Source organism: Macadamia integrifolia, chromosome 8 (genome assembly GCF_013358625.1).
Source record: "Macadamia integrifolia cultivar HAES 741 chromosome 8, SCU_Mint_v3, whole genome shotgun sequence".
In the NCBI taxonomy this organism is placed as follows: Eukaryota; Viridiplantae; Streptophyta; class Magnoliopsida; order Proteales; family Proteaceae; genus Macadamia; species Macadamia integrifolia.
The window spans coordinates 2,111,966-2,131,005 of NC_056564.1; the positions used below are offsets into that span (position 1 = coordinate 2,111,966).

Here is a 19,040-nt window from a genome sequence, read left to right on the forward strand (position 1 = left end):
ATCTGTTAGGGGTGGCATAGGGCAATATCCACTCTAATTAACCTGCCCAATTGCCATCCCTAGCTCCAGATAGTCAAATCATATGGGAGGGGCATAGCCAGCCACCACTTAGGTGAGTTGGTACCCATATTGCCTTGGCATAGAGATATCTGAGGTTTTAGATCTCTAAAGCCTGCATGCTACATTGTGGTATCATGGGATGATCCATAATGCCTTGATATTCTTCAACACCTAATAGTCTTTCAGTTGAAAAAAAAAAATTGGTGAATTTTTTTCTAGATGATAACACTCTATGCCTTCCTTGTATTGGCACCATGCAATCCTCACCTCCTCTCCATAATATTGGTTTTCTTATGCTTTGTTTGGCCATAATGCCATGTGAACTAAACTTTTATAGATGTGTGCTCATCTAGTAACATGCTTTGGATAAAAGATTTTTATTTATTTATTTTAGAGACAGAAAAATATAATATTACTAAGGAGTGGAGTTTCATCATATCCGCATTCGAGAGCATACCATCATACCCGATATTGTTGCCACATCACAATTGGTTCACCTCTCATATTTAGTGTATGTTTTGTGCTACCATATTTATGATTAAACTTTCAGACTAGTGAAATATATTTATGAAAGGTTTTAAATAAGTTGAAGAAGTTTAAATAGTGAAGAAAACATGGAATTGTTAAGAACTGATGACAATCAAAAGAGAAAAGCCATATGGTTGAGATACGTTACCGCACATGATTAATAACTTGACCAAGATTGCAAATCACCGATCCCTATATCTCATAAAGTGTGGGACAATCAAAAGGGACATAAATACATGAGTGATGAAAGTGTTTTTTATGTTACTAATTTCAAGCTTTGAATAAATTAGATCGGCGGCCATATATCAAATTTCAGAGTCTAATTCAATCATTTGAAGTTTTGAACAATTATGCATTGACTGTTTGGTGTAATATTGTTTTTTTCTTTTTTTAAATAAAATTCTTTCGTGCCCCATATCAAAGTGAGTTTAGGTTGAAGATTTAGATATTCCGAACACTAAAAGCTATCAGATAGCAAATATTATAGCCATCAAATCTTGGCTAAGGTGGATTACATATATAATTGATTGCCCAATAGATTAAAAAAAAAAAAAAAAAAAGAATGATAATATAAAATTAGATTTTTTTTTGGGTAAAATAAATGTTGAAGTGTTTGACTATGACATATAACATTAAGAATATGATAATTTTAAACTAATAATATTATATTTCTCACAAAATATCATTAAATGATATAGTAGTTGTTTTAAAGTCATTATCTTATCTCCTCTTAGAATAGAATTTTGACTGAACTACAAATAAGTATATTTGATACTATATGGAGTGATTTCTCATTTCTTCTCCCTTTCACAGAGAGAGAGAGAGAGAGAGAGAGAGAGAGAGAGAGAGAGAGAGAGAGAGAGAGAGAGAGGTACCAATGTACCATGGTCTCGAGAGAAGAGGGGGGGGGGGTAGGTACTATGGTCTCTATGGTCCCTGCATTTTCTGAGAGTCGGTACCAATGTACCATGGTCGAGAGAGAGAGAGAGAAGGGGGGTGGGGGTAGGTACTATGGTCTCTATAGTCCCTGCATTTCCTTTCCTTTCCTTTCCTTTCCTTTCCTTTCTTCGTGACAGTTAATTTAGTACCAGGCTGCACTTGACAAGAATAACTGAATAAGGGACGGTTCTTTGAGCAAAAGTGGGATTTAAGTAAGCTCTGCACAGAGATTCCAATCGTACGTCACGTGGGGACCATACCAACAACAATCACAACGGCCCAAGTTCACAAAGTAGGAAAAGTAGCTACGTGGTAGAAGTAGGCAGTAATAGTACAGAATCTACAGATTAACAGAAACGGAAAATAATTTAACTGACGCCGTCTTAACAGTTAACAGTTGAGTTGACCCTCTGGAAAATAGTTGACTCTTTGACTCGGTAAAACGCGATTCGTCCATTTTCCATCCCTTCTCTACGACTAGTGGAATTGTTTCCTACGACTTTCCTTTGCTTCATTTGACAAATTCTATCCGCAGGAAATCCCTCCTCAACTCAGTAACACAACCCGGCCACTCACCCACCTGCACCGATCATGGCCGGGACCGATCCAGATCTGGTTTTAAAACCAGGGTGCACGCGTTCACGGACTAGGACCAAGACTTTAGAGTACCGTTTGGGTTGTTAACTACAAAGATATTTCTGCGAAGCACTAAGCACCCAGGTCGGCAGGTCCTCGTAAAACAGTCAAACAGATTAAAAAATAGTGGAAGAAGAAGATAAAAGGAAAAGGAGGACTCAAGAGAGAGAAAGAGAGATGGATAGATAGAGAGAGAGCTAAAGATCCAGAGTGCGAATAAGTAAACGAAATGTCTTTATCTCTCTTCCCCTTCCCTTTAGATTTCCTCTCATCTACTCTCTGGTTCTCTTGATTATTTAATCCTATTTTTTCTCTTTCTTTTTTTCGTTCTCCATCTTCTCCTCAACCCATCAATCCTCTCTATTCCCTTCCCAACCTCGTTAGCCGTCGTAATCCGGCAGTAATTTCCTCCCCGGTAAAGACGTCATCTGCGTTTGGCGATCCAAATCGAATCGACTTGTCTGATTTCAAGCTGACGGCATCTTCGTTTGGTATATTTATCTAATTCTGATTATTCCATTTCATCATTTTGTTTTATCGATTGGATTTATGTTCGAAGATTACCTCTGCTTTTAGTTTTTTTTTTTTTTTTTTCTTCGTTTCTATTCGTATAATCTCCCTCGGATTTCGATAATTTCGGTTGGAAATCCTTTTTTCTGTTTCTGATTTGGATTTTTTTTTAATCGATCCCCGACCCTCTAATTTCGTGGGAAAATTCTGCAGTTGATGTCAGTATCGTCTTGAACGCTTCAAATTTTGATCGGGAATTCGTCCGATTCCCCTTTGGAATTATTTATTTATATCGTTTTTGTAATTCTTTCCAACGGACCGATGTATTTCGTTTCTCTGGATAGTCCAGTCGACAGCAACGTGAGAGAGCAGAACCGATTTCGGCAGAAGATCCGGAGGTTCCGCTTTTAAAAGAGCTGAAATTTGGCATTAACTTTCATGAGAGATCTGATTACTTTCGATCTGACGCTGAAGTATGATGACGGAGGGATTGAATAGAGCGATGGACAGATGGATTCACGTATGCTGAATTATGGTGCCTCGCAGCTCGGGCCTTATTTTATGGTTCTCAGCATCGATAGGATCCAATAGCTACCGTGTCATTGATCAGCTCTACTTCCGAGAGTCTTGCCAGATGCTCGCTGCCAGGACCCTGAGGATTTGCCGATATGCTTCTTGAAGCCGCTGAGTCGAAGAGACTATTTGATCTCAATCTGCCGTGCTTGATGCCGGACAAATTTTGCTCTGATTTTGTCGAGATAACAGAAGACGTAGTTTTGGAGATGGGATCTGAGATAGGAAATTCCGATGGTCGTCGCTGCCAACATTGCCGATGTACTGCCGAGTCGTGCGATTCTTTTCTTCCCGGTCTTCATGATGACATTGTTCTGACCTGTCTTGCCTGGGCACGCCGATCAGATTATGCGTCGCTCGCTTGCCTCAACAGGAGATTCAATTCCTTGATAGCAAGCGGCTCCCTCTATGGATTGCGGAAGCAGATGGGCATCGCCGAGCACTGGGTCTACTTGGTCTGTGACCCTCGGGGGTGGGAAGCTTTCGACCCCATGAGAAAGAAATGGATGAGACTACCTAAGATCCCTTGTGATGAATGCTTCAATCATGCAGACAAGGAGTCCTTAGCTGTGGGTAGTGAACTACTGGTTTTTGGCCGAGAGTTATTGGATTTCGCTACCTGGAAGTATAGTTTGGTTCGTCGGAATTGGGTCAGGTGTCAGGGGATGAATCTCCCTCGATGCCTGTTCGGTTCGAGTAGCTTTGGTTCGATTTCCATTGTCGCAGGAGGGAGTGATAAGAAAGGGAAGATATTGGAATCTGCTGAGCTCTACGATTCGGAGACTGGTAGATGGGAACTGTTACCTAATATGCACTCCCCACGTAAGTTGTGCTCTGGGTTTTTCATGGATGGGAAGTTCTATGTGATAGGTGGGATGTCAAGTCATACGGTCTCATTGACTTGTGGAGAGGAGTATAATCTTAAGACGAGGAAATGGACGAAAATTGAAGGAATGTACCCAAATGTTAATCAGGTGGCTCAAGCACCGCCGCTTGTGGCAGTGGTGGATAACCAGCTCTATGCGGTTGAGCACTCAACCAACATGGTGAAGAAGTATGCTAAGGAGAAGAACACCTGGGCTGTCTTGGGAAGGCTCCCTGTCAGAGCTGATTCTGCGAATGGTTGGGGCTTGGCTTTTAAGGCATGTGGGAAGGAACTGCTAGTTGTAGGTGGGCAGAGAGGCCCGGAAGGTGAGGGTATCGTCTTGAACTCTTGGTGTCCGAAGTCGGGGGTCAAGGATGGGACCTTGGAGTGGAAGGTGATCGGTGTGAAGGAGCACGCCGGGGTGTTTGTCTATAATTGTGCCGTCATGGGTTGTTGAGTACTTGTTCTTCAATTTATTCAGTCCGAGAGATTGAACACTGCAATCTAACGAGGCCTTTTGGCTGCTCTTGAGGCGGCTCCTTCACCTGTGATCTCATTGACTACTACTATCACTGATTGTCTAGGCACCTTTCGTTGATTTGAATATTCATTTTACTCTTTGACAATTCTGTATTTGGATATGGTGCTCAATTGCAGATCCCTGTCCCATAACTTCTAAGGGAAGATTACTGATTAGATACACAATGGCGCAGTTCTCTGTTTCCTCTGCACAACAGTTTTGTCGTGAGAACATGAAAAGCATTATCGATTTTGTGAGGTGAGTTTTCTCACTACTGATGCATGGTTGTGTTTCAGGAGAACTACTATTGATTAGGAACCCAGTGATACTATACTGCCTGTCATACTTCATCAAGTTCTTTTTTTTCCAATCCATGGCCTATTCCCTGTACCAAGAACTTGGATAGTGCTATTAAGTGGGTTGGAATTTCTCACAAGTGATGCGCAGTGTTGTGTTTGTCTGAAAATCCATCAAGACTGGTTCTCTGCCTTCAGCCTTATTTTCTTGTTCATTTTCAACTTTTACTGTAGTCTTGTTGTAATTGCTTTAGATAATTCACTTTGGGGATTTTCTTATTGATAATTTGTAACCTTATTTTTTTGCTCCTTTGGCATAAAACACTTCTTTTGCTATAGAGAAAAATTCTGTCATTTCACTAGTGTATTGAGTGTGAGACAATTGACGGCTCTTGAGAATGACATAATGGTAAGTACACTTTCAAAGTATTCGAGAACATTTGTTTTACCCGACTTGAAAGAACTTTTGGGAATTTATACACTTATTTCATTGAATTGTTCTTCCTTATATCCAAGTCGTAGTCCAATGGTTCTCTACAAGGCATAATTTTTATCCCCAGATATTACCTGATATACAATGACAGTTTTTCCATATCTTCCTCACGGTTCTATGAAGCTGTGCTAATAATCTGATTTTGCAGGAAGACTCCATCATTATCCGATTTAAGTTTCATCTTGGAACTTAATGTCACGATGTCAAAATTTCTGATTACTACTCAATCATTGATCCAGTTGTTCATGTTTTCTGTTCTTTCAAGTTTATTTAGGTTCTAGAGAAACCAGGTCTTCTTCTTCCTAAGATTCTTCAGTGCTTAGATCTTGTTTCCAAGAGACCGCCCAATTCACAAAACTTTATTTTGGATCAGGCATGAATCCTCATAGGTCTCTATTGGTGTTTTATTTTCCCCTTCTTTTACTAAAATTGCAGAAGATCATTGAAATGTCCTCATATAGTTAGATCTATGAGACTTTCGAATAAAAAACTATAAAAACCAAAGATAATTCCATATTCTTGGATTTTGGCCAATTCCATTCGAATCCCTACCAAGTCTGATCCAATCCAAAGCAAAATCGATGGAGGCCATCCAATAACGGATTCTGAGTTTTAAACCTTGGTTTCCAAACATCATGTTCATGGACAACTCTGTAGGGGTTAATCTTCCAAATAATAACTATTGCATTCTTGTTGGGTAAGTAGCTCAAAATCCTTACTCTTATATGATCTAATCATGAAATAAATCAGTTCCTGCATTCTCTGATGGCCAAATAGAATGGTGTATTTCATCTTCTTTAAATGGCAGTTGCACAGATGCACCATTCTGTATCCGATACAGCTACCAGTTAACATTCTTGAGTGATGATAAGTGGATATGCTAATTACCTTCAAGATTTGCTGGTTTCTACTCTGTATTCCGTGAGATCTTACTCAGTTGGGATATACACTTGTGGCATTCATGGGTTTTTATGACTCCATGATTTCTGTCAGTTTCTTCACTTGCAGTTCCTTTCAATCTGTCCAAATTCAAAAATTTGTTCCGCAATGTTTCCAATACGCCTTCTGATTCTGCAACATCAAAACGTTTTAATTTCTTCTGGAACGCGAAACTCATAATTCTTGTCCTCAAAACGTTGCAAACTTACATCAAGGGAACTCCTATAAACGAAAATGCAGAGCTTCCTGCCAGTATACCTTTGTTGGAGAAGGCACAGTAACTGCCCACAAGAATGTTCCTTGCAATTTGTCTGCCTGAAGACTTCGACTCCAAGAACATCGGAAATTATCTCAGTTTCCTTACAAAAATCAAATGATAAATGATTCCAGTATAAACATATTGGATGAAGTTAATACTTATCTGAGGGATATTTGTTTCAGAATTGTAGAAACTAATTAAGCCATAACCCCTGCCTCTGCCCTAAACTTATTATACCTGGAAGTGGGAGAGGATGATAGTCGCTGACAGGTAATTATAATCTTCATCCTAACCTAGGGGCCAAGTAATGATGAAAACTTTTCTATGAAGTACAGTTTAGGTTGGAACTGACATTCCTTTTTTTCCTTTCCTCTGCAAAAATTTCCTGTACAATTACAAAAAACTCTGAATTCAAACATGTATAAACCAAATCATGCAATGGAAAATTCAAACTTAAATAAACCATTCAGGTTGTGAAATGTTTATGTCTGCAAACTAATGCTTCTACAACTACATTGAAAACAAGGTTGTCACTAGCCTTGGGATTACATCAAGTGAAGAACTATTGACCAAAACAATCCACTATTTGTTGTCTTTGGGGCTCAAAAGTTTTCATGGTAGACCCACTGCATTACTGCAACACTATAGGGATTAGGGAGGCATTCTACTCCTTCAGTTAGTTCCTTGGCCAACTGATCCATTTCCGCAGAGAAAGCTTAAGACAATAAATCCTTGATACCAAATGTCCATTACATCATGTGAAACCATGGAGAAATTCAGTCCTGTATAAGGACCTCTGGGACCACCTCCTTCTCCCTGGAAATTCATATGGTGGCGACCTGTAATGGAACCAGCAAGAGATTCTCCAAATTTGATGCAACATTACTCTCCATTACTCAGATACCTAGCTAATTAAGAGTTACTTAACATAATTAGTACTCCACCTTCAACATGATTGACCAACCCATTGAAAACCCTAATTGCGACCAGGGATTTAGTAATCTGTATCGGCATGGCCGATCTTATTCAGATCCAGAGTCCCAGACCAGTCCATAACGTACGAAATATGTCTCTGGTTTTTATTTAATAAATTATTTTATATTTTCTACCAAAATAAATAAATATAAATTATTTTATATTTTCTATCATTTAATATATATATATATATATATTTTTTTTTTTTTTTGTTGTACATTATCAATATTAACATCTGAAAATGATTGATATACGATGGTGATAAGGTCTCCATGGAACTATCAAGAGTACCAATGGTAAATTAAAATATACTGTCACTATTTTAAGGGAAAAAATCTCTGAATTTTGAAATGGATGTTGTTTTCTATTTTTTTTTCATTAAAACAAAATTTTTCTTCCTAATCCTTACATAATTTTGTACGATTTTTAATTAATTTTGCTTTACAACACAACAAATGTAGTCGAAGTAAAATTCCATTACTTTCACCCCTTTTATTCAGGATTGCGTGAGTCTTAAACCTGATTTCTTAATAAAAATTCCACTCTATTAAGATAAAAATCGGAAGAAAATGACAAGCAGCAATCTTATTATAAACTAAATACATTTTTAGAAATAATACCCGACAATTTCAAGTTTTCAAGAGTTCGGACCAACTCCTCATACGAGAATGATTCTTTTAGGGTGTTTGATCCACACTTGAACTCTACTCAAAATAAAAACCAATTACAGGAAGAGAGATTAAATAGAACTCAAGTGTAGATTAAACACCATACAAGAATCATTCCTCTCTCTTGTACCAAGACCTGATCCATATTTGTTACTTTCATCCTTTTATCTCTTTTGACAAGATGAGTTGCTTATGAAATTTTAATTAACATATGCAAGCATCCTGGATATCAACAATTTAAAAAGTTCAACCCCATGTTAGGTTCAAGGTGTCTCAGATGATAGAGAAAATTCCTTGGAAAAAAATTCAGTTCCTATGTTCTCCCACACGTGGCAAAAGAGAGAAAAAAATTATTAAGATTCTATACAAAAACAACGATCCTACATCAAATGTGAAATTATGAAAAACCGAATATAAAGACTTATAAAGATTAGTGTACTGTTTTTTAACGTCTAGCTAGGTTTTAAGAGTGAGTTTTACCAAACAAAACTGGGCCTTGCCCGGGCCAATATTTTGGACAAAGATTTGGTTAAGAGAAAGTGCAAAAGAATTGCGTGCAGTCGCTTTCATAAGTTTGTCATAATGCATGAAACCATAATTAATAATTTATCACATCAACGTGTGGAGCGCAAATGCCAAAAGACTAAGGGGGGATATCGTACAGTTAGTCTGAGATTTGGGAGAGCCTTTCATCCCTTTTCGTGTATTCTCTCTCTTATTAAGGCAAAAGATGATTCATTAATACTTGCCTCTTGCCTCTATTACCAGGTTAATCTTTGCTGGTAATCAAAGAAATGGAATAATTTTTTTTTAATATATAAATATTTTGCTAGATTTTAGTATTGTTCAAAAATACCTTTTAAGATTCTATTTCTTTAACTGCCATAGAATGCAGGTAGAGATCATTCTTTTTTTTTTTTAACCAAGGTATTCAGGCTAGCTTAAGCACACCTCGACACGAGGGGACTAACGCCAAAACCCATCACCACAGTCTCCACTTAAATTGCAAATACACAAATGGAGAATCGAACTTGAAACCGTGCGTTTATCCACATAATCTCCCACAGATGGGTTCGGGTTAGGGGTGTAAGTTTAGCCCTGACGATCCAAACCCGCCCTGAGCCCGAACCCTGTCTAACCCGATTATGAGGGCCAACCAGGCCCAACCCCACCCAACCCTGTGCGGGGTTGGGCCGGGCCTGGGTTGAGGCATAGAAAACCCAACCTGACCATAACTTGCCCTGAGTCTAATCTTGATTATTATTGTGCTTTGTAGAATACATGTGTCGCTCCTAGCCAAGGGAGTTTCTTGTTGTTGTCATTGAGTTTCTTGTGTAACAAAAATATGATAGAGAACAGTATAGACAAAAGAGAGAGCACAAAGCCAAAGGAAAAACCCATCTCTACAACAGTGAAATGAGGAATGAGGAGAGGTGGGGGCTTGCAGTACTTGAGTTTTTTGGTCCTTATATATATTGAAAATTAAGCATTATTATAAATCAAGGTGAAATTCTAAAAACAGTAAATGATTGAATTATGTCTTAATATGTTGACTTTTGATGAAAGGGATTAAAATAAGGGTGACATGAAAAAATAAAGACACATGAAATCTCCATAAAAGAATGATAAAATATCATGTTCGGTATAGTTTAATGGATGAATTCATTTTAGGGTTTTAATTAAAATAAAAAAATTGCGTTTCAATTCATTTTAGGAATTAAAATTTGAATTGAATCGTACTTATCGGAATGTGATTCCACTAAGAAGACAAGCTAGGGTCAACCCGACCCAACTCGGCCCAAACTTGAGCCCTATAGGGTTGGGCTTGAGCATGAACCCGACAGGATTGAGTTAGGATTGGGTTGAAATTTGGGACCTAGGGTTGGGTTAGCCCAACCCGGCCCTGTTTCACCCCTAGTTCGGGTAGAGAATACAATCATCACTAATCCTTCTTAAATTAGCTCTAGTAATAAACATGAACTCATCAGAGATCCATGGAGACTACACTACCTATAGAGAATTGAGAGTGTTTGTGATCAAGAAGTCTCTGAGCGCACATTTGTTAACCTTGTCCAATGATTGTATCTTCTGGGTCTAAGTTTCATCTAATCGCCCACCAGAAGTAGAGTGGTCTATGGTCCACAACCTATATTCACAAGCTCCCACCCAAACGTCTCCCTGTCTCCTAATATCCTTTGTGGACAAAGGTGTAGGAAGGTAGATTCACAAAAACAGCAGATAGACAAAGCTTTAGCAGAGACAATGAAAGGGAGAATTGCCTGAGGAAGAAGATGTACCTGTTCATATAAGGTGAGTCGGCTTCTTTTGCGTGCAAGAAACGCCAGCCTTTAAGCCACCTGCAAATGGGTGATAATTTCATGAGACTCAGACAGAGACACAGACCGACACACACCAAATAAAGCACTATCTATCTATAAGGTTCTTCACTGAATTTAATTCATCATGATTTCATGGACGTGATCACAAGAAACACTTGAATACACACACCTGACACACTACCATCTCCTCTAACTCCGAGGCTCTTCTTCCACATACCACAGCCCACGCCAGTCTGAAATCATCCACTAATGTGTGTGTGTCCCTTGGATGTGTGGGAGAGAGAGAGAGAGAGAGAGAGAGAGAGATGCACAATTTTTTTAATGGACTGGGTATATATCTGAAACTGTGTAGCAGACCTATGGAGCTGTAGCTAGCTTTGCTGTTCATGGCTTTCTTGAGAACAACACCATTTATATACATCCCTAATCCATTAAAATCTCTAATATATTATAAAATACAGCAAAAACCATGACCTAATTATTGTATAAAATATCAACATTGTAAGATTCAAGTGGATGGCATATTTTGATGCATTCATCCTACCTGAACTCTGAATTACATCACACATGCAAGAAAGAAAACCCTAGATCGCTTCTTCTTCTTGATAATCTAAGGGAATATCTGAAACTTTTTTGAAAAAGAAGAAGATACAATACATGATCCAGACAATTACATTGGTTTAAGGAGATCTCCACGGCGGGGTCCATCAAATAATATAAATGCAGCTAGCCAGGCTTGACTATGGTGCTTTGACCTGAAACAGTCATTGAAGTAATCATATTTTGCAGGAGTTCCTTTGAACTTAACAAAGACACTCACTCCAGCTTGAGCAGACAAGGTTGATGTTCATTGTAGTACTATAGCACATATTCACTTCTCCTGCAAATAGGTAGCTGGACCTTGCATTCTTAATAGTTAAGACTTTGGCAGCTCAGCTAGTAACCTACCCCAGAAGGACTTCCCTGCATTTTCTTCTCTGAAGCCCTGCAAGAGAGAGAGAGAGAGAGAGAGAGAGAGAGAGAGTTACATTTGGGGCCATATCTAAAGGCTAACTAGGTTAAAGGTTGTATTAGAAGGAAGATCCTGAGCATCTGATTGCTGCAACTACCATCCATCTAAAAGCAATAACTCATCAGATTAGAAAATTTCTTTGTGCCTAAATTGTTGGCAGGCTTGAATCAATGAGAGTGTACACAAATTAAGAGTAGTGTGGCAAGGACGTATGCAACAAAGAACCATGTTACATTGAAACAACATAACATCACCTGGGGAAAGGAAAGGAACCAAAAGGCTGTGTGTTGTGCAAAATAATTTAAAAAAAAAACCCTAAATCCTGCAAATGATGAGAAAGTACTCTCACCTGGTTCAGACATGTGAAAACCTGCATTTAATGCAACTCCTTTTAATATAATTTAATTTCAACCGTACCAAACCCTAGAATCTAGAGAGGGAGAGAGAGGCCTAAAACCTAGAACCCTAGTTGTAGTTGCAGTCCATAGGATAGATGATAGATATACATGTGACATGTGACATGTAACATGCATGGCTCCTGGCACGCCATTCACGAAGACCAGCGATGTGTTCGATGGGCTCTGCAAATGGCATACAGGGAGCCAGGCATATATCTATACGTTGCAGCTACTTATTCACTTAGCCCAAATCGAATCACTTGGAGATGGCCATGATCGCTGTGCCTCGCTCGAGATCAGGTGGTGAGTAGCTAGACAGTAAAGGGAACCACTTGAATTGGCTCAGCGAGCAGTAGAGGTAAGAGGGATTGAGATTTATAATGAGGAGGAAAATAAAAGGCATCCAAGGTAGGGGAAGAAGGATGGTGCAATACTTGGTAAGGGTTTATTCAAGAGGAGAGGCTGACAAGGGTTTGAGTTGGCATAAAACAAACACATCTGATGAATCAAGAAACCCACTCCACCTCAACTGTCTGCCACTCTTTTTCTTCTTCTTCTTCTTTGCTGCTGGGGGGAAACCATCGCTAAACTTAGCGAAGATCTGCCTCCCTCCAGTAGGGTTTTGAGAAAAAAGAGTGAAAGAAGCTGAACATGTTGTGGGCTTTGATGATCTCAGTTTCACAATTGCACCACCCTCAGCTTCAATATTTAACTATTTAGAAGTATGGAGAGAGATGATATTGATGGGGTTTGGTCTGGGTTGGGTTAGTAACCACGCAATTTCCTTAGAGTCACCCTTATGATTCTCGAAATCTCCTTTTCTGAGTCGTAAAGCACAGGTTGCTTTTCTCCTCTCTCTGAAACTAATTTGTCTGGGAGTGCTTGGAACACTTGGATTCCTCACCTCCCTAACTCCCTTCCCTCTTCCCTTCCTCCTCTGAAGATTATTACTACTTCTCTCTCTCTCTCTCTCTCTCTCTCTCTCTCTCTCTCTCCTTATCTTTATTATTTTAATAGTATGAAGCAGTACTATATATAAGAAAAAGAAAGAGAGAGAGGGCACTGATCAGGTCAATTAGGCTGTCAAATACTTCTTCCAGCTGCATGTATCATTGTATGACATATTTGTTGAATGTGATTATATTAATTAAATTCTAATCTTTAATTATCTTATACTTTTAGTTCTTATGAAGTAGGGTTAGAATACAAAAGAAAACACAACCCATATGATCAAGCATTATACTAGCTTAAAAGTTTATATATAATTCCACTTTCAATTAATTCCAAGTGATTGGGGACTAAAGCTTATTGATTCATTTCCTGCGAAATTAATGACCTTGGAGGGCAAAGTGATACCACCAAACCCCACAAAAGAAGGATATGGTCTAAATTTTAGGAGGCCATGGTCGAATAATCAAAGCCAAAGTTTACCTTACTGTTCAACATTATTATGGAAACTTTAGCTAGGGAGCCAGAAGAAATTTAGAGAAAGAAAAATGGAAAATTTTATCACCCTTTAGCTAGAGAGCCAGAATAAATTTAGAGAAAGATAAATGGAAATGTCTATCAAATCTAAACCCAAATTGAAAATATGTTTCCGAAATTCGTTCACCCCTTCATTTGGATGTTTTTCCACTGGATCACAACCGAAGACCATCTAGAGAGAGAGAGAGAGAGAGAGTGTTTGAATTTTGGCAATAAAGGATTTCAAGTAAAAAAAATAGAAGATTGCAAGAGAGAGAGAGAGAGAGAGAGAGAGATGAGTAGGTAGTAGGTATGGTGAGTAGATAGGGAATAGGGGAAGAGTGGGAGGAGGCCATGGAGACTGAAAAGTGCGAGAGAGAGAGAGAGAGAGGTGATGATGGTCAAAGGCCAAAAGGCTTATAATATAAGTGGTGAACAGTGATGGGAGCCGATCGATCGATCTTCTCTATGTCTAGAAAAAGCTGCAGCTAGTTTTACCTTTTACATGGGTGAACGAAAATGGTAAAGGAAATTAAAGGTGGTAAGATTTTAAATGGTAAAATTTTATCGTTTATAGGGTTGGAAGGAACAAGTGTGGGAATCCTCTTGTCAGACCCTGAGTTGGCACCGCCTTAGTGTTTGGATGCCTTAGTGTTTGGATGGGAGTGTCTTCCTATCAGATTCTGTTCCGTTCCTTCCACTGCTGCTCACAGTGCTCCTCTCTCTCTTTCTCAACAAAAAAAAAAAAGTAAATAAATAAATAAATTCTTACTAGGGTTGTCAAATGCTGGCCCACATATGCAGGCCCAACGGGACTTGACCGGGTAAAGCCCAACACTAGATCAACTGGTTAGCGAAAGGCCTGGTACCTGGTCGAGATCAACCTACACACTTAACCAACTATTTATAACCCATTTAAGTACACTTACAATTTATTTAAGACTTATTTATATTTTGATTAGCTAATTAATTTATTTATAGCCTAATTATGAATGATTGAATTCTCCTAGGAAGTAACAGGGTGTCTGACGTGCATTCAATGATAAAAAACACCCAGGTATATAACCTAAACGGTAGATAACTAAGTGGAACCTTTTTTTTTTTTTTTTCGGTACAAGGAACCCTAAATTGATAGACAGCAGTTTAGGCCCAATTGAAAACCAACCAGCCCAACTGGTTGACAAACCTAGCTTGGACCTGTCGTATGGTTCCATAGCCTTCATTTTCACAAATCATAAATCCTTTACGTGGGTCATCAACTAATGACATCCAGTCCGCCCATTTTTGGGCGGAAGAGGCCGACATGTTTATTATTTTATTAACCTTACAGGATGCAACTTCCTATTTAAGGCAAGTTTTTGTCCGCTATCATCTAATGATTTGATGGACAGTAATGAAATGGTTGGTGGAATGGCGGTGTGGTCGATTTAAGAGTTCCACTGTTACGGTTTTACAACCTCAACGCAACCCTAACTCTCCTTAGTTCAACCTAGGCCCAGCCCAATTTAGGTCGAGCTAAAATAGGGGTTGCAGCCCAAGCCCAATATTACTAGGTTCAACCAAGCCCAGACCGACCCTTGATTTATATTGATTGGGCTGGGATGGGCTGGACTGAGTTGGCCCTGATTGACCTGGGTAACCCTTATTTTTGTTGGTTCAGCGTTAGGTTAGATCGTGCTAGCCCGACACGCCTGTGCATGCATCCGCTATCCCAAGCTAATGTACGCATAAGAGGGAATGTCTCACATTCATATAAAATGAGTTCACATGATCAACGAGACGAGAGAGTTGGATCTGGCTCCCCTCCACGCACCCAATACTCATCGAACAGTTGAGAGGACTTTTGGTGCTGATACAATAGAGTATCATAAAAGATAGAAAGTGTGAGAAGGTGTGTACTAACGCAATAAGGCAACATGACTTTTATACCACACACAAAATTTGAGGTGAAATGACCATCCTGCCCCTCATGAAAGGCATAAATCTCACCTATGTTGATGCTTCTAGTACTGCTCCCATTGGCCATTACATTGGTAGAACCCTCTCCCTATTTTATTAACCTTCCAAGTTCCGATTTCCTATTCAATCATCTACCCTCCCGTTTACGTCCATGCACTCCTGTAACCTCGTGCACCCGCTTGGCCATCCCAAATTTGTTGTCACCTTGAAAATTCAAATTGATCTGAAATTTGGAGACCTCGGGATCAACTTGTCCAAAAAATATCAGCCCATCTTGAACTACCACATGGAAAAATAGGTGTCCATTAGACCTTTTTCAGAAAATGGCTATTTTAGAAATCCACGTCTGTTCTTCAATTTTAATGTAAGATTAAAGTATGTAACAAAAATCTAGAGTAATATAATGTAATAGAACAAATATTCACCAATAATATGATCAAGCTATAAGATATATAATTTTTCTAATATCTGCTAAAAAAATATTAATGTTAAAATCAAATATCCTCCCATATATATTGTAATTTTCATGTATTATATTGGTAATCCATGTACTTACATTAATCCTAATTTTTTAATAATTAATAAAAATATTTTTATTATCATTTTACCCTTATAACTTGAGAGTGGAGGTAAAGAGAGCAACATGGTCTAAGATCTAGGCCCATCCAACCCAACCCACTTCATAAATGGGCCAGAGAGGTAAAATACTTTTAGCTGAACCAACAATGTCTATAATTGTATAGTTTTACGCGCTTGCTTGGGTTGCTTGGCTGAAATGATTTTATTTTTTACTTTTTTAGGCGTGAAATTCGTTTGTAACCACTGTACCGATGCAATGAGCATCGTGTAACTGGGAGCCCTTTAGGACATGTGTCCAAATGCTGAAGCTGCCAGATGCTCATTGCAAACAATTTGAACCCTTTAGTACCCAACTTCTCTTCACCATAGAATCTCTTCACTATTAGAGATCTTATCCTTTCATTAACATAGAGTGGGTATTTTTGACCCTTTACAGTAGAGGGTAGAAATAAATTATGACAAGCTAGTCCAATCTCAAGATCAAATCATCAATGATGAAGAATTCTCTTTCACCGTAAGTAAAGGAAAACTTAATCCTATTTTGTATATTCTCTCTATAGGTTAGATCACAGTATCAACACTGATATTGGTTGTTGCTGATACCATGTTGATGCTAAATCCCTATCAAGTTGATTCTAGCAAAAAAGAAAACTTTAACTAAAAACAATTTTTTGACAATATCAGCGTATATGTATCAATGTCATTTCCTCCAAATAGTTTTTTTTTTTTTTTTTTGCCACTTTAAGTAGGCCAAGAATGCACTGACAATATATCCTTTTCATGGTGCTTTTATACTAATCCAATTGAATGATCTTAAACTCTAGTTGGTTTAATATATTGGGAGGGAGGCTAAAAACAAAAGTATAGAAAGAAAAAGGTGGGGAGGGATAACCTATCCTTTAAATGGTTGGGAATCCTTTCAATGATTAGATGTTTTTTGGTCAATAAATAGAGTCCATTAGCATTAAGACCTGCCCCCTAATTTTTTTTTTTCCTTCTTTTGCTACCACTACTTTAAACTTTAAATGAAAATTTTGGAATGCAAAATCATTTCATAACGTCACCCACTTAATATAGATTTGGTGCAACCAAACTTACCAAAACAAATAGATAAATGAAATAAAAAAAAAAAGTTTGAAAAGATATATAACACTAAGAAGATGAATGATTTAATTGTTGAAAGGAATAAAGCAACTATGTAACAGGAGAGATATACCCTCACAAATCAGCATTTTCATTTGCAGTCTCAAGAATTATCATATGATGAAGAACATTTCAGCCTTCATAAACAACCACTTAAATTGCTTTCCTCTCCTAGTGGTCAATGTAATCTCCTTTATGCACCGAGGAATTGGAGTAGGGTATCTCCTTAGCTTTGTTTTAATGAAATATGATTAGTTAGTGTAAGTTGTTGTCATGCTTAATTGTGAAGTTGTTCAACAGTTACTTTATAAAGTATTCAAAGCCAACTCCATAATTGTTGTAACTAAGTTTTTCTTAACCTATACTAAAACAATAATCCCCTCGTCATAGTCATCGGTACAATTACAATCGAATTAGTATTGAAAATGGTAATTTTGATCTCTATAATAAAGGGTGAGAATTAATGACATAATAGTTCAAATACATAATTCATGAACTGTCCAAATTTCGAGGGAAGAAAAACTTAGTCCATAATGTTTAAGGGAAAATGAACTGTCCAGAGGAGTGGCCTACACCATCTCTCTCTGCCATGTGAAAAATATATCTATACCCTTTTTTGGGGAGGAGAGAGAGAGAGAGAGAGGAGAGCATGGTGTAGATTGTGCTATCGGATAAACAATCAATGGGTAAATAAATAATATTTTAAAAATTAATAAATAAGAAAGGAAAAAGAAGTATCCTCTCACATAATGAGATATAGAATCCACATTGACATTCTGTCTCTTATTTTTTATCCATTTAAATGATACCATTATAATGCTATTGATGTGGTGTAATATAATCAAACGTCCCGAATTGGAGTGGTGGGAAACCCTTTTCAAATAAGAAATTAGAACTACTGGATTAAAAATCTGTTCTACAAACTCAAAACCAAAATTTTACCTATTTTTATTCAATCTATATCAAAATCCCTACACGTATCAACTTGAAGGTAGGGATATTAACGGATAGGATACGGATTGAATTTGAATCGGATGGGTTCGGATTCGGATATTTCCTGATCAGATTCGGATACCTCTAAACGAATATGGATGCGGATCGAATTCAAATTTTCAACTATCCATTTATTCTCTGACTTGTATAATCCAAACATTCCTCCCCCCAATGAATATAATTTGCTCTTAATCCATATTTTTAAGTTGTTTTAATTCTTTTCCTCATTCTCTAGAACCTGTTTAAATTTTAAGAACCCTCAAAATATTAGTTGATTATTTAATTGTATTAGATAATTATTTTTTGGATAATTCTGAATACCCTTTAACCGAATACAGATACCCCTAAACGAATTCGAATTCAAATTTTAACTATCTATTTACATCCCTACTTGAAGGTATTAAGTGATTGGTCCTGGGCTTGGACCGTGGCCATGGTATACCCAATCTTCACCACGTGGAGTCAGGAAGAAAACACCGTACAGCTAGCACCTCATGTCCCAGATGATCCAAAGCCTTCCCTTTCGTAGCGGGAAAGGGACAGTGGCGTTTTAACGCGTTTACCTGCCTATTCCTTGGAATCCAGTGGGCTATGGGCCCACCATACCGTCATGGGTTTAAGATTTGGGGCCCAGTCCTGACAGCTGCTTATAGTGAAAGGATAAGACTTGTTTTGCTTGACAAAGGGACAACAACTTAGAAGTTAGGGAAGATTAGATCGATACTTGACGTGTCAGAGCCGAAATAGTGGACTAGTGGTTCGTTAATGAATGATTATAGGCCCATCCCCATGAACAGGGCCCTTCGCTCGTTGTAAATGAGTTACGGATCCACGGCCCATGAGGCATTCCTCTGCTTTTCACGGGCAAAAATAATAAAAAAACACACAAATA

The 19,040-nt window shown here is 38.2% G+C and overlaps 1 protein-coding gene and 1 long non-coding RNA gene across 5 annotated transcripts; one reads left to right on the forward strand and one right to left on the reverse strand.

Moving 5' to 3' along the window:
* Positions 1 to 2,296: 2,296 nt before the first annotated feature.
* LOC122086624 (F-box/kelch-repeat protein At5g60570-like) lies at positions 2,297 to 5,281 on the forward strand. 3 transcript variants are annotated; one of them, XM_042655576.1, is made up of 2 exons: positions 2,297 to 2,654; positions 2,887 to 5,281. In XM_042655576.1, the coding sequence occupies exon 2, from the start codon at positions 3,342 to 3,344 to the stop codon at positions 4,566 to 4,568; it is 1,227 nt and encodes a 408-aa protein (XP_042511510.1). In that variant the 5' UTR covers positions 2,297 to 2,654; positions 2,887 to 3,341; the 3' UTR covers positions 4,569 to 5,281. The 3 variants fall into 3 exon arrangements, with proteins under 3 accessions (XP_042511510.1, XP_042511511.1, XP_042511512.1); XM_042655577.1 differs by having other exon boundaries at positions 3,018 to 5,281; XM_042655578.1 differs by having other exon boundaries at positions 3,023 to 5,281.
* Positions 5,282 to 6,183: 902 nt separating this feature from the next.
* On the reverse strand, positions 6,184 to 12,986 carry LOC122086626. 2 transcript variants are annotated; one of them, XR_006142496.1, is made up of 3 exons: positions 11,275 to 12,986; positions 6,618 to 10,618; positions 6,184 to 6,491 (listed from the first exon to the last, which is right to left on the reverse strand). It is a non-coding gene; the product is annotated as an uncharacterized LOC122086626 (long non-coding RNA). The 2 variants fall into 2 exon arrangements; XR_006142495.1 differs by having other exon boundaries at positions 6,184 to 10,618.
* Positions 12,987 to 19,040: the final 6,054 nt, after the last annotated feature.